The sequence below is a fragment of the Eutrigla gurnardus genome (genome assembly GCF_963514095.1).
Source record: "Eutrigla gurnardus genome assembly, chromosome: 1".
Lineage (NCBI taxonomy): Eukaryota > Metazoa > Chordata > Actinopteri > Perciformes > Triglidae > Eutrigla > Eutrigla gurnardus.
Window position 1 is genome coordinate 13,226,189 of NC_139915.1, and position 26,132 is coordinate 13,252,320.

At 41.3% G+C, this 26,132-nt stretch overlaps 1 protein-coding gene across 1 annotated transcript; it reads right to left on the reverse strand.

The window, feature by feature from the left end:
- Window positions 1-2,807, reverse strand: fgf3 (fibroblast growth factor 3). Its single transcript, XM_084008355.1, has 3 exons — window positions 2,439-2,807; window positions 1,562-1,665; window positions 1-1,113 (listed from the first exon to the last, which is right to left on the reverse strand). The coding sequence occupies exons 1-3, from the start codon at window positions 2,680-2,682 to the stop codon at window positions 736-738; spliced, it is 726 nt and encodes a 241-aa protein (XP_083864481.1). The 5' UTR covers window positions 2,683-2,807; the 3' UTR covers window positions 1-735.
- Window positions 2,808-26,132: the final 23,325 nt, after the last annotated feature.

Here is a 26,132-nt window from a genome sequence, read left to right on the forward strand (position 1 = left end):
TATATTGGAAACAGGTGGTCAGTGAAAACTATGAACAACATTGGTAAAATGCAGAAATAGAATTATCAATAACTTACAACGCAGGCACCAAATAAATATTCATATCATTAGTAAAAAATATACAAAGTACATGTTGCAACAGTAGACTATCACATCCTCTCACACCGAGTTTCCTTCGCCTCTTCATGTGAATTCGACAAAAAAGTGCTTTGCTGATTAAAATCCACTCTTTTCAATAGCTGTCATATTTTTTAGCACTTTAAACTTGAAAAAAAAATTGTATAATAGCCTGTATTTGTCAAATGAAAAGATCTAGAATACCTGTACAGTGCATACTGTATGACAATAATAGAACCACTTTTAAAAGACTTTTTTGCTCACTGTGAAGTTGATAGTAAAATTATTTCTTCTACAAAAGTAGAACTTTTTACAGACATTTTCAACTATATCAATACATTTGTTTACACGACAGTAGCATTTTAAAGAAGTCAGACATCAGTAAGTAGAAGATTATACAGACGTGTCCATCAAAGTCTCCTCAAAGTAGAATGTTTCACATTCTATCTGTCCTTCTATGGATTTGTTTCCTCTGTGCATCAACAACAACGTCTGCTAGTCCAGAGGGCCGGATCCCAAACTGTCTCCACGTCCGACCCTGCAGTCAAGCTGCTGTATGTGACAGGATCAGGGGTCCATGTTCGGAGTCCGAGGGCCAGCTCCCATCCTAAACATCTGTCAGCCATGTGACCGTCGGCCCTGACCTTTCCTGGCACGATGTCGCCGTCTGCGGCGGTCTCCTGGGTTTCCACGATGATGGGTGTGGTGGTGTGCGCTCTGACTGTCTCTCAGTCGTCTCACCATCTCATGGTCCTTGTTGCCTAGCACCCGAGGCAGGAAGAGGGATGCTTTGTCTGTGCTTCGGGTTTTAAAACCTCGCCGTGGCCGACCTTTGCCGTTGATGGAAACGTACCACTGGCGCTTAGCGCTGGCCCGCCGCTTGCTGCTGCCCCCCGGTGGCAGCGACTGCTCAGTGGAGTGGTGGCGGGACGCGTAGGTGTTGTAACCCAACTCGTGGATCCGCTCAACAAACTCACACTCTTCGTTGAACACTTCCTGGAGAGACGAGACAGAAGGAAACAGTTAGTTATGTTAAACCATGTATTAACAACTCTGTTGCTAACAATAAATAAGAGGTTCTGTTTCTAAGCCTTACTAAGAGGTTCTGTTTCTAAACCGAACTGAGAGGTTCTGTTTCTAAGCCTTACTAAGAGGTTCTGTTCCAAAACCCCACCAAGAGGTTCTGTTGCTAAACATAAATAAGAGGTTTTGTTTCTACACATAAGTAAGTGGTTCTGTTTCTAAACCTAAATAATAAGTTCTGTTGCAAAACCTTAATAAGAGGTTCTGTTTCTAAACCTAAATAGTGACTGCAGACATGAATTATACTTCCAATGTAAATTCATGATTTTGTGTCGTGTTATTTCGTATTATTTTGTGTTGTTTTATTTTGTGATTTTTCGTGTTATTTTGTGTCATGGTGTGTGATGACATGTTTACCCACCGAGGCATACAGCCGGCCTTTATCATTCATGGCCAGATATCTGCCGGAGAAAAGCCCTTTTATGGCCACAACACCCACATCCACTGCTGTCATTTCCATGATGCCTGCAATACAGAAAAACAGCTACATCACATAACATATGTGTGTGTGTGTGTGTGTGTGTGTGTGTGTGTGTGTGTGTGTATATATATATATAAATAAAGGTCCCCACTCCCCACTGTAGGGGATGTTGAACAGAAGAACCATCATGATTCAAAATGATTTCTTCATTCTTTTTTGCTCTGTAGATTTAAAACATTTGTAGATTTAATTCAAACAAACAAATCAATTACAAAACATGACTTATGCTTTATGCTAAAACGAACTTTAACTGTAATCGCACTTCCAATAAACGAATTCATGTCCGGTTGTGTTTGACACCTCCAGCCCCATTCAGTGTGTATTGTCTCTTTTAATCAGTGCTTGATTAGTGGCCCATTCAGCGCCGTAGAAAGCCTCTAATGGACGCTGATTAGATAATACATCTGTCATGACAGCGCCTTTGTCCCGCCGGGATGTTAATACTTTGGCTGATACTTCCAATAGAGATGAACCTGGAATAACAAACACACACACGCACGCAACGTTTTGCTAACAGACAGTGAAACTGATCGATCGTGATAGATTAATCGTTTCAGAATGTACTTAATTAGATTGGCACAAACTAATAAATTAGCACATAGACTATGTTAAATTTACTATATTATACTACGTGTTTAATTTCATGACGCACATCTGTTTAAATAAAAACTTTAATTTAACAACTTAAGCCCACACGTGAAAGATCATTCACATTTCCATTGATTAAAAAAGAAGTTCCATATGCGTGAATACTCACTGAACGGGTTGTTCTCCTCCAGTGATCCATCTATCTTCCCATTCGGATGGATTTGTAAATGATATTTAGTCGCGCAGTAGAGCTTCCTGCGTCTTGGCGCTCCTCCGAGGTGTTCATACACTCCGCCGCGGCCCCCGGCGTCCCTCCGCTGCCGGGGGTCGCACGCCTGGCTCGGGGCGCAGCGGGCCTGGGGACTAACGGGTTCCAACAGGCTCAGCAACACCAGCAGAGGTATCAGCAGCATTGTGGCATGGCCGTGGGGCGACGACTGTGGCAAAAACGTGGACAACCCCCGCCCGGCTCTCGGGGTCCCATTAAATGGTCGGGGCCCCGACGCTCCCACGCTCCAGTCGTGCGCACATCCGAGAGCCACCGCTGACAGTAGAGCCGGTCTCGAGGTGGGGTCCGCTCCTCCCGCGGGTCTGCTGCTGCTGCTGAGCCCTCCTGTGGGTCTGACTGAGAGCCTCCGCGCAGACTGAGCGCACATATAAAAGAAGCTTGTGGCGACAATAGGCTGAACTCCGACCAATTGGTACAAAGGAAAGGGGGAGGCAAAAGGTATCGGCCCTGTGTGAAGTGAGAGAGTACGGCGTGGATAAAATTACACAGCGGCTGAGCGCGGAACAGCTCTCTGCTCTCTGCGTCTCCACTGAGGTCTGCTGGAGGAGCTAGTAGACATCCCGGAGTCTAGAGGCGGACCGAGCCTGCAGGTGAGGAGTCCGACTGGTCCTGGACGTGATCAATCATCAACACACACACACACACACACACACACACACACACACACACACACACACACACACACACACACACACACACACACACACACACACTCTTTCAGCTGGATTCAGACATTCAGGCACATAACCTCAGGCCTTTCACAACCTTATCTTCCAAACCATAAGAAGCCTTCTGAAGGCACACGTTAACATCTCCCTGAAGTTCAGATAAGTTCATCCCGACTGAACAGGTGACAGTAACCCGTCAGCAGAGTTCTTCAGCACTTAAGAGTTCAGCTTTATTTGTTCTCAAGTATTCAGACGGTCCTTCCTCCTCCTGGCCGGTAAGCGTTAGCCTCTGATGTTAAAGGTCGTTTCTGTTGGAAGTTAGATGAAGAAAGAAAAGACAAATGAATAGTCATCACCGGTCTCTCCATGTGCTCCTCGCTGCTAGCATTCATTCTTTCCCCTCCGCCAGAGCTTGTCCCAGACGGTTCCCATCCTAATGCCCCGGCTCTGGCGAGGCAGCAGCCGGTGGGCGGAAGAGCAGCAGGCTAAATGACTACTGCCTAAATTGCTTCCATCTTGGTTGCATTATGGTTTGCATTCTGGTAATTAGCACCATCATCTACAAATCTCTCTAGCCTTTGGCGCTCCTCCACTGCTGCTGTGAAGGCCTCTGCTGAGAATCCCCCAGAGAGTTGACGGTTAATTTGTCTTCCCCTCCCATACATCACCAAGCTAAGCTGCCTCTGTCACTTTATTTACCCCGATGATCAGAACGAAGGCAGCTCTCTTTTAATTACAAATGAGTGCACATTATGCTTCGGAGACACCCACGAGATAGATAACGCGCTAAACATCAGCCAGACCATGTGTAGCAGTGGTTTCTCTGGTGGCCGTTTCTAAGTGAGACGCTCTTGATGTGGTTAAATGCTGGAAGAGGGTGGAACCTCAGATGTGGCTTGCTGTTTCTCTCAGAAACTATTTTAATTGCGCTCCCCTCCACGCAGCCCACAAAGCATCCCATCAATAAGCAGCGCGAACACACACATTAGCCTCTTCACATCAGGAGGAGTTTGTCCTTTTTCATTTCCAACGCGAAAATGTAAATTATGAAACAAAGCTTAATCCAAACTTTAGGCTTACATGCAGATGAATTTGAGCAGGACTGCAGGTTTATCCATGTCCCAAGGGTTCGGGTTAGCCCCCATTTGTGACCTCAGCTGTTCACTCTATACATAACTCAGGAGTCGCACCCGAAAAAAAACACCTTAGTGGAAGAGTCCAATCTGTGTATGTTCAGAAGAGGGTTTCATCTTATTGTCATGCTCTCACTGATGTCAACTTGTTGCTGGACATGATAAAATGTTCGCCTGGGCTGAGACCAGTATTTAATCCAACGTTGCCACAACACCGATAACGTCTCATCATAATGTTCTAGGACTGGACAGTCATTGAAATGAATTCCAAAATAATTTGTTCATATGCCTAAAAGACAGATTTAAATAAATAATTGAAAGTCCTTTTTTGTTTACCTCTTGCACCAAAAAAACTTGTAGCCAATTTAATATCAGTGAATACAATTCCTAAAAATAATGATAGTTAAATAGAAGCATAAATCTTTTACACAAAGTACTGATTTCCTAAACTTTTCTTACGTACCATAGAAATAGTGATCACAGCTCATGCTGAGCATTCTGTGATCCACAAGACCCTTCCCCACCCAAATGTACCAATGAGAGGTCCCTGGTTGTCTCTTGATTACTGAGAACCAAGTGGACCCTTAAAGACCTAGAAATTGGGTCAGGTTAGGGTTTAAAACAGCCTCATGTCAGTTTGGGAAATCTACTGGATCATGCACATGAATATTCCATTTTTTGTTTTTGTGTCACTCATGTCACTAGCTGTGGACATTGCATTGACACATGGATGGGTTTAATCTGTGTGTCCACCACCTATAGGATCCCAACTACCTTCCCATTGACACTGTGTGTGCTGAGCAACAAGAAAAACTGGTCAATTTGTTCAGTTTTCTTGTCCACAATTTGTGTTGTGATATCATAGAAACATAATGACAATAAAAGCAGTTATAGTAGCAGTATTAAGAACCAAAATAGGACTAATAGTAATAATAGCAGCAGTGGGTGTCAAGCAAGGCCACAGCCACGGCCCAGGTGTAACCCTGATTCATGGAAACCTGCGAGGCGACAAAGTACTCACTTTGAATGTGGGGAAACTTCAACCTGAGCTAAACCCAAATAATACACGTCTGTGCTCAGCTCCGGAGTGGAGAGGAGGGTTGTAGCAGCTGTCTGATGCCTCAGACTCCACAACTTTGTCCGAGTTATTTGGCAGAGGCAAATCAACTTTCCAAGCTTTGTTTCGCTATCTACACAATGCAAAGTTGACTAATTGGTCCTTGAATGGGGCCAGGGAGCCATTGGAGTTCACATTACACTGCTCACTTGCATTCCTGACCACCTCGGGTTGGAGTGATCAATGTGTCCTTAACGCATTTTCCATGTATTCACACCTGGAGGAAATGCATTTGCTTCAAGAGAAATTCTTGATTATTTACCCAACTGAAATATTTTTGACCATTCCTCTTGCCATCATCCACTTGACAAACAAATCAAACCCAGTCACAAGAAGTGCTCTGAGACAAAACCGTAAAGCTTACATTTTAACTTTCCCTTTTTCTCTCCTCCAGGCATGAATGAAAGCAAGAATTTCAGCGCTGCTTTTTTAATTGACCTCCCTAAAATCCCCCCCCTACTCCCCTGGCACAAAAGGGTTTCTTTTCTGCAATAATACAAAGGTTATTAGCCAGGTCCTTTTCTTATTCCCACCCCCCACCCCCTTTTTAGCAGAGGAAAAAGGAGGTTCCAGTAATCCAGAGCAAATCAAAATGACCTTTGAACCCTTTCTGCTGTACTTTTTCTCATGGACAGATTTCTTTGGTGAGGCGGTGATCAGAGGGCTGAACCCAGCCGCTGCCTCTCGTCTCCTGACAAATCGCTGCTGAGCCTCTTTTGTCCCCATGACTTTGATCTCACCTGCTTGTCAGGCGCTTCAGACAGAAGACTAGTACAGTTCCAGCACACAGCAAACAAATTGGCAACTATTACGTTCTGCGTTGTCTCTTCTTCCGTTTCTTTTATTGCTGCTCAACTAGGTTAATGGTGTTTTAAAAGCAACTGAAAGTTAAGAATAGTTCAGTTGGACAATATAATTAAGGAATTGTCATCTCTGATGAAGAAAATCCTCGGGAGGAGATTGTAAGAGGACTGTCTCCTGCAAAATTACATTCCCATACAACTAAACTGGACTCTCAATTCATTTTGAGAGTCGCAATTTTAAACAGTTTGAAATGTGGTTAACAAACAAAACAAAAAATGATAAAACTCCAATATAATTAGTGTTGAGGCAACAAATCTACTAGGACATGTATCATAAAAACATTATAGTTAAATAATAACTATGAAAGTGAAACAAAACTAAAATGCAATATCATTCTCCTGGTGGAAGCTGTGTGTTTTTATGAGCTGTCCACCATTCAGACCTCCTTCCTATGTGGATTTCTGTAGACTGATTTAAAGCTATTTTGTCATAGGTCAAGAGAAAACAAAATCCCAGACAATGTATTTAATACATTTTCATACAATGTCATCTTTAGGAAACCAGAACAGGAATTTTTTTTTTTACAGGTACCAAATAACATGGTTTTAACCAAAACCAAGTTCTTTGGTTTAGGTTTGTCAAAGAACACTAAAAATGTAAACAGTGACTTGTAGGAAAAGATAAAATGTGTCATTTTAAAGAGGAAATCTGGTGTAAAATGGATTTTCTATATGCTTAGCATGATAATGTGTTCAAACGTTCGTTGGGGAGCAAAAAACGCTAATCCGTTGCATTCTAAATCTATTTTTAAACGATACTTCCCAAATGCCAACAGTGGTAATGATAGGGGCATCTCTCATGATGAAAAGAAATCGCTAATTTTAACCATTTATACTTCTTTAGTTAGTTAGTTTATTAAAAAGCACTGTTTGTACAGACAATACCTTGAGTCGTTTGTCGATCGGCACCATCTTGAAATTTAGTCCCTACAAGTCGATTGACGAACACCGAGAACCATGACCACAATCTTTCGCTAACCTTAACCAAGAGGTTAAGTGGCCAAAATCTAATGTGAGTAGCGAGTCGAACCCCCGGGATCACCCCGACAATTTCCTAAAAATAATGTATTACATGTTAGATAAGATGTTTGAGGCAACTTGCATACATTTGCTTCAACACATCCAGGTGCAGTGGCCAGTAGTCAGTGTTTCCCCTAGATTCTTCTAGGCATGGTGGTGCACCATTCCAATGGATCCCCCAATCTTATTAAGTGTCAAGTTCTTGTTAACCTCAATAGAAAGTACCCTGACTGGAAACATTACAAGAGACTATGTATAAGAAGTGCACATAGTCAAGGGGACGTCACCCATTGGTTTGTGTTTTGAAGCCCTGAGCCTTGGATTTTGGCTGTTGCCATCTTAGAATTTTTGCAAATAGATTCAGTTCCTTTTGTTTACTTTCCATGACTGGAGAGGAGCAACAGGTGGATCTGATGAAGAGAAGTGGCAGAGAAACCCAGAGTGGCAACCTTATTGCATCTGGGTCCATCTGGCTTCTGGTGAGAAGCTGTTAACAAAGTTACCATCGATAATTCAAGGTCAACTTTACACATAATTGTTATTATTTGTAGCTAATTGCATGGGTAGCGTGGGTAGTGACGCCATGGTGGCATTGACGCGCTAGGGCCTAGCCCTAGGGTTAGGGTCAATCACAAGATAGTCACACCCTGTTACAAATTCAGAAATATTTCCATAACTGAATAAACGTAAGAATTAAGTCCAGAGAAACCCATTTGAAGCTCGAAATGTGGTTGAACCCACCACATATAAACAAAGTAAGAAATTGTGATGTCCTTTTAGGTCAGTTTGTTTATTCAGTCATAAAAATTAAGACGAAGACACATTTTTTTCTGCTTAAAAATGTTCTCCCAAACTACATTCTGCACCTTTAACAAAGTTTAAATAAAAAGAGATTGTTTAACAATCTGAGACGGGTGCATAATTAGACTTAGTTAATTAATACATAGTAATTAATAAAAACATGGTTTAATAATAACTATGAAAGTGAAACAAAACTAAAATGCAATATTACATCCATTGAAAGAAGCATCCAAACCAGTAAGCTGGAGTGAGTAGGGAGTATGATCAGGGAGTATGATCAGGGAGTGTGAACAGAGAGTGTATCATCAGGGAGTAGTGCCAGGGGTGAGCTCTATTTGTTTAACCAACCATCAGCAGACAGGAATGCAGTGATGGATTATTTTAGGGCAGGACATGGTTGGAGGGCCGTCAATCAGTTCAACATTTGTATTAAATACAACAGTCCACTCCACCCAGCGCGCAGGTGTGCTTTTCATCTAGCCTGTAATTTTGTATCAATTGATAGGCTGCAAAAACAAACAGCTTACAGGTGATGACAGTGACATTCTCAGAGGTAGAACTCAATGCATGAGCAGACGTCGTAAAAGAATCAAGACACCTTAAATGTAGAGAACTTTAACTCAAAAAAGAAGGGGGAGCACCGCTCAATATGAGAGAAAACGCTAAACTCGAAGTCGATGTTGAAATTACATTACGTATCTATCAGTCATGCTAGCCCATCCACGCTGGATATTTGGGTGAAACTAGGGGAATGCACGCTCTCTTTCTCTCTCACCAAATTAATTTAGGTGTGAGCCAACCACGGCTGGGAACACCTTAGTGGAAGAGTCCAATCTGTGTATGTTCAGAAGAGGGTTGCATCTTATTGTCATGCTCTCACAGATGTCAACTTGACGTGGACATGATAAAATGTTCGCCTGGGCTGAGACCAGTATTTAATCCAACGTTGCCACAGCACCAATTACGTCTCATCATAATGTTCTAGGACTGGATAGTCATTGAAATGAATTCCAAAATAATTTGTTTATATGCCTAAAAGACAGATTTAAATAAATAATTGAAAGTCCTTTTACCTCTTGCACCAAAAAGACTTGTAGCCAATTTAATATTAGTGAATACAATTCCTAAAAGTAATGATAGTTGAATAGAAGCATAAATCTTTTACACAAAGATTCTTACGTACCATAGAAATAGTGATCACAGCTCATGCTGAGCATTCTGTGATCCAAATGGGGAAGACGCAAAACTCGAAGTCGATGTTGAAATGACATTACGTATCTATCAGTCATGCTAGCCCATCCACGCTGGATATTTGGGTGAAACTAGGGGAATGCACGCTCTCTTTCTCTCTCACCAAATTAATTTAGGTGTGAGCCAACCATGGCTGGGGATGTATCTGTTGCAAGTCCACTCAACTTTTAAAGTCCCAGTCGGCAACATTTTTTTGATCATATTAACTGAAGCCGTCGAAACAACATAAATTATCCGGTTTTAGTAAAAAAAGCACATAGAGCCTGTTGTTTGTTTTGCAAAGATCCGACAGCACCCGGATCATCCTGTCCAATCAGCATGCAGGGCTGTGTTCGTGCACACACAGAGCCCCTCCCCCCTGGGGTCGTACCACTATCACAGGAGGGAGGCGGAGGGAAGTAGCAACAAGCTTCCAATTCCTTGTTAAAAACCGAAACGAGGAAGTCCAAAACAACCAAGGAAAAGAAAACACCGGTGGAAAATAAGGAAAAAATAAAAGGTGCCTGTGATAAAACCAGAGTCAACATCGGACCCGCGTTTCAAAGGTGGCCTGATCTAAGGGATTTCAAAGGGAACGAAGTCGAGGGAAAGGAGCTCAGTGGTCGTGGGGGAGGAGCGTGAGAGTTGTGAACATTCAAAATCTGACAGAGTACCCTCGATAGGCCGGACTTGCCGACTGGGACTTTAAAATGTAAGTTTAAATTTTTTCATAGCCAAAACAACAAACATTTAAAAAGAATTCCCACCTTTTGGTTGCTCTGGCTTGCCATGCACAAACATTGCTATGACCGCAATGTCTGATTATTGTCTGTTGTTTCATCGCAGAACATAGAGAAATACTGGACATTTCTTGTGGTGTCCTTCAGTATTTTTCCAATATCTTGTGACATTAATGCACTGTTTGAGTTTTTTTTTGGACACTTCACAAATGCTCCTACTGGATGGCTTTTCAGCTTCTTAGCTTTTAGCTCACCACAAAACTGCCATATATATTGCACTTACATTTTAGGTTGCTATTAATTTAACTTAAAAAATCATCTAACTTTTGTTTCTTGTTACTGGAATTCTTTGGAATTCTGTTTTTCTGCAGGATGATATTTTGACCACATTGGACCACGTGAACTTTTATTATGACATCTGATCAAAGGGCCTTTACAATCACACCTGATTTGTAAAATGTGACCCAGATCTCTTGATTCTACCCACACTTTTATTGGATCTCAATATATACATTTGGAGGAACTTTTTTTTCGGGGAAAATGTATTTTCTCCTGGATGACACAGCCAATTTAATATTAGTGAATACAATTCCTAAAAGTAATGATAGTTGAATAGAAGCATAAATCTTTTACACAAAGTACTGATTTCCTAAACTTTTCTTACGTACCATAGAAATAGTGATCACAGCTCATGCTGAGCATTCTGTGATCCAAATGGGGAAGACGCAAAACTCGAAGTCGATGTTGAAATGACATTACGTATCTATCAGTCATGCTAGCCCATCCACGCTGGATATTTGGGTGAAACTAGGGGAATGCACGCTCTCTTTCTCTCTCACCAAATTAATTTAGGTGTGAGCCAACCATGGCTGGGGATGTATCTGTTGCAAGTCCACTCAACTTTTAAAGTCCCAGTCGGCAACATTTTTTTGATCATATTAACTGAAGCCGTCGAAACAACATAAATTATCCGGTTTTAGTAAAAAAAGCACATAGAGCCTGTTGTTTGTTTTGCAAAGATCCGACAGCACCCGGATCATCCTGTCCAATCAGCATGCAGGGCTGTGTTCGTGCACACACAGAGCCCCTCCCCCCTGGGGTCGTACCACTATCACAGGAGGGAGGCGGAGGGAAGTAGCAACAAGCTTCCAATTCCTTGTTAAAAACCGAAACGAGGAAGTCCAAAACAACCAAGGAAAAGAAAACACCGGTGGAAAATAAGGAAAAAATAAAAGGTGCCTGTGATAAAACCAGAGTCAACATCGGACCCACGTTTCAAAGGTGGCCTGATCTAAGGGATTTCAAAGGGAACGAAGTCGAGGGAAAGGAGCTCAGTGGTCGTGGGGGAGGAGCGTGAGAGTTGTGAACATTCAAAATCTGACAGAGTACCCTCGATAGGCCGGACTTGCCGACTGGGACTTTAAAATGTAAGTTTAAATTTTTTCATAGCCAAAACAACAAACATTTAAAAAGAATTCCCACCTTTTGGTTGCTCTGGCTTGCCATGCACAAACATTGCTATGACCGCAATGTCTGATTATTGTCTGTTGTTTCATCGCAGAACATAGAGAAATACTGGACATTTCTTGTGGTGTCCTTCAGTATTTTTCCAATATCTTGTGACATTAATGCACTGTTTGAGTTTTTTTTTGGACACTTCACAAATGCTCCTACTGGATGGCTTTTCAGCTTCTTAGCTTTTAGCTCACCACAAAACTGCCATATATATTGCACTTACATTTTAGGTTGCTATTAATTTAACTTAAAAAATCATCTAACTTTTATTTCTTGTTACTGGAATTCTTTGGAATTCTGTTTTTCTGCAGGATGATATTTTGACCACATTGGACCACGTGAACTTTTATTATGACATCTGATCAAAGGGCCTTTACAATCACACCTGATTTGTAAAATGTGACCCAGATCTCTTGATTCTACCCACACTTTTATTGGATCTCAATATATACATTTGGAGGAACTTTTTTTTCGGGGAAAATGTATTTTCTCCTGGATGACTGTCGCAATTTTAAACATGTGATTAGCGTTGTAATTTGAAACAATACAAAAAATGCAACAAACATTGGTAAAGTTTATTAAAACATCATGGTTTAGCTTGAAATAATAATGTTTGTTACATTATTTATGTTATTTAAGTTAATTAGGATATAATACTGTTTGGTTTCACACAGAACATGACAGCAGTCTTCTGGGTGATATTCCTATGTTGACTCACTCCGATCACCACCCAACACCTACTTCCTCCAACTTTGACTAGAAACGTCTCTGTGATGCATCAAAATCAAATGCAGGGCTGCCAAGTTTTCAATGTAGGTTGAAGTTCGATTTGGTGTCAGTAAAGTCGTTGGAGCAGTTCTTCTGTGAGATTATCCTCTACATGGCTCATGGTCCTCACTCCTCAACCCCTAGGAATTCACAAGTTTATTTGCATTTGCATTTATGGATAAAAGTCCAATTCACTTATCATGGTCAAAGATGAATAGGCCTATGTACAGTTGAACAGCATACTTGCTAACCTTCAGACATCGTGCCATCGAGTTCACTCCAACAGTGTGGAAACCTTAACATTAAGCATCTTTCTAAATGCATCTAATTGTCAATCAGCAAAATTCTGTTTGTCAGTCAAATGTGTCTGTATGCCAACTGTTTGGTGGTTTATGATGTTGTCCCATAATTTCTATTTGACAATTTCTATTTGATGAGCTTCCTGAGATGGCAGAAATAACATTGTATGTTTAATTTAGTTAATTGTTGTGACAGAAACAATAACTTTATTCTGGGAGGAAATACGTTTACCTAGATAATAATAATAAATAATAAAAAAAAACTCACCCGTGCATCACTAACATTATTGGGAGTAATGCATTTTGTTTGATGCAGTTTGAATGCGACAGTTCATGAAATTTAAAAGATTTGTTAATTGAATGCATTTTGTGTGAATGGAAAGTAATAGTCCACATTCTCTGTTGCTGTGCTGACTGTTTCAGTTTTGAAAAAGAGAAATGTGACTTAACAAAACGAATTCCAGGTTGAAATGGGAATTTGAAAAATAACTAACATGTATTATTGTGTCACCTGCACTTTGCACATCACAGTCAATGGATTCCATGTTTTAGGACATAGTGGAGAAAGACAAACAGTAAGCCTCGTCTATGTCTCACTGTATTCACTTAACATTGATTCTCATGTAGAATAGGAGGTGTATTTCTTGTATTTCTTGTTACAGAGAAACGCTGAAACAGCTGGAGAAGATGAATGAAATAACCTCTGTAATGTTTTTCTTCCTTTCTCTTTCTTACACCGCTCTCTCTCTCTCTCTCTCTCTCTCTCTCTCTCTCTCTCTCTCTCTCTCTCTCTCTCTCCCATTCTCGCACTGTCACCCTTTGTCTCTCATTCACGCGCTCTCCTTCTGTAACCAGATAGGTCTGTCCTATACTCCTACAGCTCTTTGATTGTTAGCTACAGGTTTCAGATGCCTGCAGAGTGGCTGCACCTTCCAACAGGCAAATGATTGTGGAAGGATGAAACTCTAGAGGCCATCAATGGCTGTGACACACACACACACAGACACACAGACACACACACACACGCACACACACACACACACACACACACACACACACACACACACACACACACACACGTAGGCACATATATCTACACACATTCATGAAACGCATACAAGTGTATAAAAATTAAAAAAAACAGACAGAAGTACAAGAATATATATATATGTCACACACACACACACACACACACACACACACACACACACACACACACACACACACAATCCATAGCCTACCATAGAATAGGAGTTTTCATTTTGGTCATTTGACGAGTACAATCAATATTGTTGTTGATTGTTATTAGTTGTTATGATGACAACCATACAAAATATAATCGCACTGACAAGTCTGAACTTATATCTGCAATGTGTATACTTGCACTGTGAACATGGTTTAGTTTACTTATATCCTACCCACTTTTTACCAAAACGTGTAAACTTGTGTTTGCCTCAGCGCTTATTTTCTCCAATTATACAATAATACAGTGCAAAAAACCCATTGGCTTTTTGTCCACAAACCAATGGTAAATGGACCTGCATTTCTAGTCTTTTCGACTGCTCAAGCTGCTTCAGTCCATTTACCCATTCACACACATTCATACACTGATGGCAGAAGAGCCGGGTGCACATCAGGATATAATTCATTCACATACATTCACACCCTGATGGCTCAGGCTTCGGGGGCAATTTGCTGTTCAGTATATTGCCGAAGGACACTTCGACATGCAGGCTGGAGGCTTTCGAACCACCTTTCAATCTTCCAATTGGAGGACGGCTTGCGCTACCTCTGAGCCACAGCCACCCCTGATGCAATGCTAACTTCTAGGGTTGGCATACAAATACATGCCATCCCTACAGCAATATGACAAAGGTTCAAATAAAAATGTTTGCCTCTCTGACCATCCAGCTATGTATTTGAATGGAAATATTAAAGTTCTATGTTCAGAATATATTGTCAGTGAGTGTTTGGAGAGGGGGCAAACACTGTGGAGATTATTAAAATATTTGTGTAGTGGCTGACACAGACTAAATACACCGGTGGGTAAACATGAGGGACCAGGTAAGGCTGACGAGACTAATCACAGACACATGTAAAACACAGGGAATAATAGGGAAACTAAGACAGGAAGTAAAGCAAACAACATGACACAGAAAGAGACTACTGTATAGGCTATGTAGTCCTACAGTCTTCTTTATAGTCTTCTATATATTCCTCTACATAGTCCTCTATATAGTCCTCTACAGTCTTCTTTATAGTCTTCTATATTGACCTCTATATAGTCCTCTACAGTCTTCTTTATAGTCTTCTATATAGACCTCTATATAGTCCTCCACAGTCTTCTTTATAGTCTTCTATATAGTCCTCTACATAGTCCTCTATATAGTATTCTAAATAGTCATCTACATAGTCAAGAAAGTTGGAAACTCAAAGAAACAAGAAATAAAACCAAACATGATAAATATATATCATGTATATATACATATGTTTCATTCTCCCCTCTAAAATTGTTTGATTTCAGTCAAAAAGCATAAAGCAAGTCCAGTCACCTCTGAGAAAGCGAGAAAGGATTACCACGACCTGGATGACTGAGAACCTTCACATTTATTCTCTTTTTTGTTGTTCGTTAATTGAGTTTGTTCAACTGACGCCACTTTTGATTATTGATTCGTCATGTAAATTATATTTTATAGACCAAACGATGAAGTGATAAATAATTTAGCGATGACTCGATAATTAAAATGATTATGAGTTAGATCATGATGTCTGCAGTATATCAATTTATTTTTTTCTTGTGAAGACCAGTGCTCTCACAGCTGATGTTAACAGAAACAGTCAACCTGCGTCTCTCTTCTTCTCAGTATGTATCAAAGAGTAGCAGCGTGTGATGGATGAGTGGCTGCAGACAGTGATCAAGTAGCTGCTATAAGGAGCTCATTTGAAACTGAATGTTGTCTCATTTCCCCTGGACTATAGAGGACAAACCCTGGCTGCTCCACAGGGGGCACTGCGTGAGTGGAAGATGGATGAGGTGGTTTTACCCAAATTCTTCACTTGAGAGAAATTCAGGCAACCATTCGAGGTCAATATAAATGAATTAGATGCGGCATAGGAGGTGCACATTGGACCATAGCAGGGCTGAGTCACCAGAGGGATAGAATCAGTGTTTTCCACCAGGTTTACTTGAGAGGTTACTTACAGAGTCAGTCAGAGGGAGGCTGCTATCACTCAGTAAGCTAGTTCTCCAGATGACAGACGCCTGTCCTGAAGGCACTCGAGGGAGCGATCGGTTTGCTTTTGTCTTTCAGCTGACACACTGCAGCTATGTTAATGCCTCTCTACGGCCTCTGCTGTCTCTCACAGCAGTTTTCCAAAGCTTCTTTTTCACCTGCATATAGTTATTGAGTGTTACCTCCAGAATAGTCAAATCATTGACACAATTCTGTAGTTCTTAAAGAATACCTGCTCACTTAAACATGTTTTTAAAGCCGTAAACTGAGTGATGTGATGAAACACATCAATGCTGGTGTTAATATTGACATTTCTTACCATATATATAGAAATCATTCATCATTCATGAACAATCATTTCATGGTTGAAAATAGCTCAAAACACCATCAACTGTTTTAAATCTGCTCAAATCTTGTAAGACTGATTCTGACATTGAATCGATTGTTTGAGACTAATCTATGTTGTGAACAAAATTATCTAAATGCCCTTTGATCAGACTCCTCTTCCATAACCACTGTTGAGCATTATGCTGTGTTCACACCAAACCCAAAGCAAATTTTTCACATGAGGATCCATCCATCGTCCACCGTTTATCCTGTATTCAGGGTTGAGGGGGGGCTGGAGCTGATCCCAGCTGTCATTGGGCGAAGGCAGGGTACACCGCTGGACAGGTAACCAGTCTATTACAGGACTGAGATGTAGAGACCGACAACCATTCACACTCACATTCACACCTACGGGCAATTTAGAGCCATCCATTAACCTATCCCCATCCTGCATGTCTTTGGACTGTGGGAGGAAGCCAGAGAACACGGAGAGAACACGGGGGAGAACATGCAAACTCCACACAGAAGGAATCGAACCTGGGACCCTCTCGCTGTGAGGCGATAGTGCTACCAACTACACCACCGTGCAGCTCCCGCATGAGGATGTTCTTGGCAATATAATGCAAATAGACACGTTGGATGAAGGACGGCGGGATAGACATGAATGAAGTGGCGTGAATGAGGTGGATACGTACATTCACATATTCACACTGGTTGAACTTGAATGATATTTCAACTTCAATGAGAAATTTGTGTGACTGTCTCGCAAAGTAGATTTTTCAGGCTGTGGCCAGCCAATCCTTCCTCTTTGGTTTGATTACACACAGACACACTCCTGGCAAATATTAATTTATTATTCAGATTGGTCAGCTGGTGATATTAGTAATAATCCAAGTCAAATATTTTTTTAAGAATATTGAATTATAGTGTATTTTTCAAAAATCGGTTAGTGGTTTATGATCAACACTGGCATCTAAAGGGTTCATTTTTAATTATTATAATTATTAAATCATGATATAAATTAAACAAGAACCCTTTCATGAAAACAATAAAAAAAAACATTTTGGAAAAAGATTGATCTTTCATAATTTTAATGCAGTTTAAAGTTCAAAATACAAATCTTGTAGTTAACGGTACCAACGTTAAGTTTTTTTTAACAAGGCATAAGGGTTAACCTGTAAATCAACAAAGTGAACAACAACCGAACACTTTGGTTTAAACCAAAGAGAGAGGTTGCAGGTGTAATCACTGCTGGTAAAAACACTGCTTTTGTCCTGACTGTGTGTGAGAGATTTCCTTCACACACTGAGGTGAAGGACTTGACAATGTGTGTGTGTTATGTGAACATGGTATGAGATGAATCATGATCAGACATTTGTTAGACAGAAGCCACAGTCATGTTAACAAGGTCTACATGCACCATGCAGCATGGTGGGCTGTCTAATGAAAAGCAGACTGTGTGTGTGTGTACGTGTGTGTGTGTGTGTGTGTGTGTGTGTGTGTGTGTGTGTGTGTGTGTGTGTGTGTGTGTGTGTGTGCGTGCGTGTATGCTTGGTGAGCTGCATACCTCCAGTGAGAAGGTGTGACACTATTATGCTTATTATTCCCCAATAAACACAAGGCACTTCCTGTTTACAGACTCCATCCAAACAGGAAACTTTGAATAGAAGCTGATGTTGTCAGACGTTACATTTGGATTTTTTAATTGTCAGAGCAAACTTCCAGTCTTTGGTATAATATAAATGTGTGATGAAAATATTACATACATTCATGGCCTTTTTGAAAAAGCTGGGCATGATTGCACAGCCCTTACCTGATTTCCAAACACATTCTCTTGGTCAGTAGCCCTAAGCTTCAAACTATGATGTTCCTCTAGCATTTTAGATGTGTCAATTTCCAACCATTACATGCACATGTCTTCACAGGAAGTTTGTTTAGGCAACAAAAGCGCTTAGTTAGGTTCAGGAAAAGAGGGTGGATGACGCTGACCTTGACAAACGACTAATGTGACTGCTGTGTGACTACCAACTTGTCACAAAATGTCAATGTTTACTTTTATAAATAGCTATTTTCAGTTTGTCTGTATACAGTATACTGTATCTGTTCCTATTCCATGAACCATACATTGATAAATAACGTATTTTTAAGAAGATATTATGAAAACTATTGAGCCGATTTGATGCCTTAAATGTCTACAACCGATGATGATAAATTCATCAGCTGATTACAGCCGACGAAGTGTCTGGGCTTCAAACAGCGCTTTGATTTCTCTTCTTTTACAACTGAAGGTTTGAATGTTTGGTGGATCCATAAGTAATGTATAGTAACGTGTAAGAGAAATTGTTATATAATTTCTACAATATTACTACAATTCACCACCTCACCATCTCTGCTTTCACTTCCCCGTGTCTTTATAATGGTCAGAGTTTAGGTATAGGTGCGCACAGTCTCCCTTCAAGTTTGTTTTTATGGTTCACAACTGTTGCGTACGCCTCTTTCAGGGCCCTTCTGTGCGTACGCAACGGTTATGAGACCCCAGAGATCTGCTCAGCGGATCACCCAACAAGTGGAGTGAGAAAATCAAAGGCTCCAAATACAGGGAACCAGGTCAAAGGCATTGCCATGCTACTCGTGCTACACTATGTGTGTGTGTGTGTATGTGTGTGTCCAGGCCAATCATTGCTTTTACAAAGCAGCTATGTGCACCAGATCTTCCTGACTACTTCCTGTGGGTGATTAGAGTGACCAGCCACAGCCTAAACTGCTGTGTCTGGGTGTGTGTGATTAGGGGGGGCTATTTAAGGCCTGAGGCTATTCAAAGTGCCAAGCCAGGCCGAGTGTATGTCTGTGTGTGTGTGTGTGTGTGTGTGTGTGTGTGTGTGTGTGTGTGTTCCATCATCTCAGCCTTATTCCTCCAGTCTTTTCTTCCTTTTCCTTTGGTGAAACACTACGTTTGCTCTTCCACTGGCCTACACAACAAAACAATCACTGTGGGAACATCCCACGTCTCTTTTATCATATTTCCTTGCTCCTCACTTGAACCGGAAGTTGTACTTGTCTGGTGTCTTGCGGACTGTCCTAAAGCTCTTATTTCTGCTCAGAGGACCTAGAGATCTCCGAGGAGACATGAGAAGGATACAGGCTTCATGGAAGTGTTTCCCTTCATTGGATACCAGTTATTGATTGGACACTGCAGCTGATTGAATTGATGTGATTCATCTCAGCATCACTGGAGTTTCATACCCAATTGAAGACATAGCTGTTTAACTCAAATGTAACACTACAAGTTTCATATTTTATTTATTTTCTGATCCACCATCAGTCACAAGAGGCTGATAATTCCTCAGCTTTAATCTAATCATTTACATTTTCCCTGAAACATTTATACTAAAATTGATTTAATGTTCAAAAGACAGTCATAATCTGGGTCATTAAATAATGCATTCAAAATCAGAATATGTCTTTATTAGTAATAGTGAACATGTGTTCAGACACAAACTCCATTAAAATTCTCTACAGCTGTTAGAAGTGAGTGACAGATCACCCAGCTCTGATCAGAAACAGACGTCACCTCATGTGAAGCTTCTCCTTCTTTCCTCGCTTGTGGCCTGGATTCCTTGCATCTCTCCATGAATCCCTGATGGGATAGACTAAGATGCAAGGAAAAGACTCAAGTCAAGGACACAAGGATGCACCCTGTATAGAAAAAAAATGTACCACACCAACACAGCATGCCACCTCTTGTAGACACCAACAAAAGTTCATCAATCACGGCTAAAATAAATACTAGCAGCCATTTTTCTTCCTGCCATGAGGGCTTTGGCAAAAGCCTGGTCTTTGGTCACTAGAGAAAAGAGAAACGCAGGAGAAAGCTTCCTGTTATGTTTGCCTCCTTCCCACAGTAGGGACTACCGTTTGTGCTCAGGGCTTTGCTGACAACTCGATGAAGCAACAGGAAAATGCTTTATTTCTGGGAAAGTATGGAGTATTTTGGAGATTTCTTGGGGTTCCATGAGAAACCCCAGGATTTGATGTGGGGCTGAGTATGTGGCTGAAGGGGAGGTAGAAAGTAAGTATGCAGGCTAAAGATTTGGTTGGCAGCAGACAGACCTGAAGGTGAAAGGGGCCCAGAGAAGAATTAAGGCACGCGCAGGTTCAACGAGAAGATTCAAATACTAGGTCAAAGTCACAAGATCTTGAAGATGGAGCTGTGATGGGGTGATGATAAGCAGGTATATCTCGCCAGGTGCTGATCAAAAAAGGGAGTAGCCATGCCCACAGGGCAAGCAGCAGGGAGAGGAAAAAATTGTAAGTGACGGATTTTAGGGTGGGAAACATGGACGGGTTGATGACTATTTAAAAAGGACCAATGTAAGTGGGGACAGTCATATTATATGTCTATTAGCTTGCATTCACACAGTCGGCGAGTTTTTGCCAGCTGTCCTTCCTGAATTTGGCAGATCAAACTGTTGCTTTTTGCCTCTATTATATGTTTAAATTCTTCGTTTTTCTGTAAGATGTTTTGCTCCTCGTACATTAAATATGCCGCTCTGCTGCCCGTAGACTGATACATATGCTGCAAACCCTGCCTCTTTTATGTGCACGCGCTCATAACTCATAAAAGGGAAACCCTGGGTTGATTCACCGAGTTGATAACCAGCGTCGTGTGACCGCTTATCTCTGAATTGCTTTGTTAGGGTTACTTTAGCTGGATAACAGAAAGATACCCTGGGTATGTTTAACTTGCTTTGTAGTACAGGCCTCAGATCTTTCTCCAGCAAAACAGGTGGTTCTGGACAGAAGGGACAGCTATATTACTATCAGAGGAAACAGAGGAGGTAGGTAACACAGAGAACCATCGAAAGGGGTCATACCGTTGGCAGCATTGGTCAAGGATTTGTGTGTGTATTCTACCCAGGGAAGCTGTGTGCTCCATTAGGAGGGGTCCTATGCTACCACACAGCGAAGGGCTGATTCTAGGTCTTGATTGGCTTGCTCCGTCTGTCCATTAGTCTGAGGATGATAACATGTGGACAAGCTCACTGAAGCCCTGAGAGAATTACAGAACGCCTTCCATGCCTAGGGGATGAACTGAGGTCCATGGTCCGAGACCACATCCGAGGGTATCCCGTGGAGGCATACACATTACATTCATTACATATATATTCTGGACAAGTAAGTCCGCAGTTTCAGCAGCTGAGGCCAGTAGTGGGGGATTTTGTGGGTTCCGAGAGGTCCGGGCTGTGTCTCGTCAGGTGCCGATCAGGAGAAAGAGTAGTGAAGCCCATGGGACAAGCAGCAGGGAAAGGAAAAAAGGGATAGAGAGGAAACAGGGGAAAGAGGAGCACAGGAGAAATCTGACCACAGAGATTGCAGATCATAACAGAAGGGTCCCTTTGAGTCTCTGGAGTGCGCTTCTCTGATGGCATTGTTGTTTGTGACAGCTTTGCTCCTGACACCGACTTCAGAGAGTGTGTGAAGTAAATGCCCTGTTCGTGCACCACAGTTGCTTTCTGCTTCGTGAGGACCACAGTATCTACATTCAGGCCAAATCCCTCCTTCCCAAGAACTTAAGGATTTCCTCCAGGTCAAGGGTTAAGTAGCTGCTTTTTGTTCCCCATCCCATGCAGGAGAGAAGCAGGAGGCAAGGTTACAAGCTTAAAGTCTGCTTTGCCCAGTTCATGCATTGACATGTCATGTGTAACTCATGGCCTGCATTGGACACACTGAACAGCTAATAATGTGATTATTATACTAAGTATATTTATAGTAAAGCCATATCCAAGAAATATTTTGCAGGATGGCTTGTGAATATCTCTTCAAGTAAGTGAGAAGAAACCTTTCCACTGGGCTCAGTTCACACTCTAGACACGACAGTGTTGGTGGCTTTCTTTGGTGGGGTGAGCATCGAGGACATATTTAGGACGGAGATGTTGTACTATTCTTCTCTGAAGTAATTATGGTGTCATGCTTGGTTGAACACATGAAAAGTGACGGCAGCAGTCACCACATAGTCTATTTTGCACAGTCTTGCCAGTTTTGTCAACGACATGTAAATCAGGGGTGCCAGCCAAACAACAGAAGAAGAGCATCCATACTTTAACAGTTTGGTGGACTGGTGTACAGTAACAACTTAGCTAGCATTAGCTAACAGCTTTCTATAAGTTAACAAATCACATGCATTATTCATTTATGAGCTCTGTTTGAGTCAAAGGTTGATCTCTCACCTGCACAGTCAGTGGCTGAACTGATCAGGGATCAGATGAATTTGACCTTACATATGACACCTTAGGTACCCTAGCATCAGTTGTGGATGCAAATATCACATTCTGCTGGTTACATACACTGTCTTTTCAAAATAAAATGACGGGTTCACAGGAAACAGCTGAGTTAGATTTAGGAAATAAAAGTAATTTGGGTTGAAATATCATCCTCAAGATGGCCGTAGAGTAAATCAACTTGAGCTGAGGTCTGTTGTCTTCTTTTTCTGAGGCAGTAGCGTTCTAAGACTCACTATCCAAAAAAAACATCCATCCATCGTCTACCGCCTATCCTGTATTAAAGGTCGTGGGGGGGTACACCTTGGACAAGATGCCAGTCTATCGCAGGGATGCCATGTTAAGACAGACAACCATTCACACTCACATTCACACCTACAGGCATTTTAGAATCATCAATTAACCTATCCCCATCCTGCATGTATTTGGACTGTGGGCTCTGTTCAGAGCTCTTTATCCACACTTGGTGAACATGTTGCACACCTTAGGGTAAATTAAAGTCGCAGTTGGTAACATTTGTTTGATCATATTCAGTGTTGGGCAAGTTACTTCAAAAGCGTAATGCATTATTTATTACTTGTTACTGTCATTTCAAAGTAATTAGTTACATTACAATATTACTGTCTTTGAATTGTAAGGCATTACACTACTTTTACATTACTTTTGCATTACTTTTCGCCAAAATAAAAGGAAATATGGATTTTTTGTTCTCAATAGATCTTCTTGTGTTCAATGCAGCTCATTACACAGCAGGATGTGATGTTTTTCGCTTCAAAATAAAAGAACGAAAAACGGAAAATGACTCGTATTCCGTTATTCGTTTAAAAAACAGAAAACGAGAAACGGAAAACGACTGATATGAGATATTGTGTTCATGAATGGGATTCGGGGATGAAATAACAGTGCCATTTTTCATTCCAGATTTGCCGTTCGTCTTTTTTAATGACCTTGAAGGCGCTGTATGCTGCGAAATTACCTGAAAGCCTACCTGAGACATTTAGGGGGAGCTCGAAAACACTGTTCATTAACGCTCTGACAGCGTCTGACGCTCGCGTTTTGAAATAAACCTACTGTTTTAAACTCGCACCAAAAGCGTTATGACGCGGACATAAAAGCGGTTCAAAACCGACAGGGAGAATCGGAGCCTCCGCCTTTTCGCCGCCGCCCCTCAGCTGTTGATCCTCGGTGTGCCGGGTCGGTTGCGCTCTGACCCGCTCCGTGAGTCGGTGTCCAGCTCATGGAGCCTGCTAACAACAGCGCTTAATTAACATAGTGTAGAGTTACACGGACCGGCTTTCACACTTTTCCAAATGTGGAGCGTATGCCCATCTCCCGATCGCGAATGTAGAGTCAATTGATTTTGGGTTTAAAATGCATTGTAACGCGTGTTACTGAGATTTGTACCGAGTAAAATATTACCAGTTTTTTTTTTGTAATGCCTTACATTACCGCGTTACAGCAAAACGTAATGCATTACAGTAATGCATTACTTTTGTAACGCGTTACTCCCAACACTGATCATATTCACTGAAACTGACACTATGCTCCGATAGAACAACATAAATCATCCGGTTTTAGAAAAAAAACGTGCCTCTACGTGCACCTAGAGCTTGCTGTTTGTTTTGCAAAAATCCACCGCGCCCGTATCATCCTGTCCGCTCAGTGCAGTTCACAGTTCGTGCACACATCACAGATCCCACCTCCCCCCTCACGCATGTTACAATATCACAGGCACATGCCTCAAGCTAGGCATACCCTAAATGACGTTAGCAGTTGCTATCTATGAGTAAGTTAGCCAGCCTACCTCTGTGTAGTGTGTACTCCATGCCATTTATCGATGAGAGACGACACGTTCACAGGAATCTCGTGCACGTGCACTGACTAGCACTCGATGGGAGGAAGTTTATGGAGGTAGATTTGTGTCTTTATTATGCAATCAAACAGAATAGGTTTGAGAGCAAAACTTTTCATACTGCAATCAAAAAATGTTTTATTGCAAGTAAAATAAATGTGATTAAAAATGTATTAATGGTAATCCAAAAGTTTTGTTTGCAAATCCAAAAGTGTTGTTTGCGAATCCAAAAGCTTTGCTTGCTGTTGAGCTGAATCTCGTGGGCGGGACCTATGCTGAAAGATGTAAGACACGTCTCTATTGGCCAGTCTCGTTCGGAGTGACAGCTTGGCAACATCCACAGTTAGTAACGAGAGAGGGTGTGAGAGACATGATGAGACAGAGCGGGACTCGACAACGGAGATGACAGAAAATCAATGCGCAGGTAAGTCTTCCGTCATAGTAATAGCAAGAATGTTATGATTGAACTGGTGCATGTAGATTGCTTTTGTTTCTGTTTCTGTTCTGTGGACGTTGTAATGGGTTAAAAAAATACATATTATTTTGTCAGCCTGTAGCTGCTAGCTTAGCTCAATTAGCTAGTCATAGCTAGGCCTTTTCGACTGCATGACGTTGTGCATGTAGCTACTAGTTAACAGGACCATTTGTGTTCACAGGGCTACCAACTTTTCAACAAACCTTGGAGTGAGATTTGGGGGGCGAACCAAAATGTTGCTGCATACACAGCAATTTTTTGTTTGGCCCATTCAGCATCATTACCATACAGAAAAAAACATGTTTTAATACCATTTATCAGTGGTTCTCAATGTATTAGCCTAACTCAGAGTGTACAAATAGAACCAATTGACCCAACAGTACGATTCAAGACACAGCATGGCTCATTTGGTGTGTGTTTACTTTGGGATTCCGTACAACAAATAAAATAACAAAATACTAAACAGATATGCAACACGTTGCAAGAAACATTTCAATAAAAATAAAAAACCCAAAAGCTTGGTAATGTTATTTTAAAATGTAAACGATTTCTTGCTTCTAGCTTCTCTTCCCAGCTCAAAGTCCTTAAGAGCTTTGTGCTCTTGATGATTTCTCTCTCGTTCTGACCATAGACAGTAGGTTCCCACCAAAGAGTAGACTATACGGGGCGAGATCCGAGCTCTCCCCCTCACTGGCTCTGAAACTTAAATAATCCATCACGGTGGCGTTTCTCAAGCTAAACTCAACAGCTAGATAACTATGAACTATGAAGTATGAAATCTGTCTTCCTTTTTTCCAGATTCTGTTTTTATTTTTTCCCAAGTTCCATGTTTCAGTTTCATTTTTTTTTAATTCTGTGTTTTAAAATTTAAGAGCATTCTTTCCATCAAATGTCTAATCATGTGATGGAAATCATGAGAAATGTATTGAAGAAACATTCTAGTAGTTCTAATTCGAATCCCTTGTCATTCAGAGGCAAATGTGCATAAAATATGTTAGTGTATGTGCAATAATCACCACCCACTATATAATTTAACTTTGGACCCCCCCTGACTTTCACCTTGTCTAAAGTCAGCGCATCTGTCGATCCACGCCGACATTTAAGTTTCACTTTCAGATGTGAATCAGTTCATTTCTGAATGTTTCTGATGTGAGATTTTGTGGGTCGAGTCATTATGGAGATAAAACTCAGAGAACAGTTCTGCATAATAAACGTCTTTATGTGTGTGTGTGTGTGTGTGTGTGTGTGTGTGTGT

What these genes read in the sequence shown, in the direction of transcription:
- fgf3 (XM_084008355.1), bottom strand. Translation starts at nt 2,682, where the DNA reads ATGCTGCTGATACCTCTGCTGGTGTTGCTGAGCCTGTTGGAACCCGTT. An exon ending in GGAGGAGAACAACCCGTTCA is followed by an intron (nt 1,666 to 2,438) that starts GTGAGTATTCAC and finishes TCTGTATTGCAG; the next exon opens with GCATCATGGAAATGACAGCA. An exon ending in AAGGCCGGCTGTATGCCTCG is followed by an intron (nt 1,114 to 1,561) that starts GTGGGTAAACAT and finishes TCGTCTCTCCAG; the next exon opens with GAAGTGTTCAACGAAGAGTG.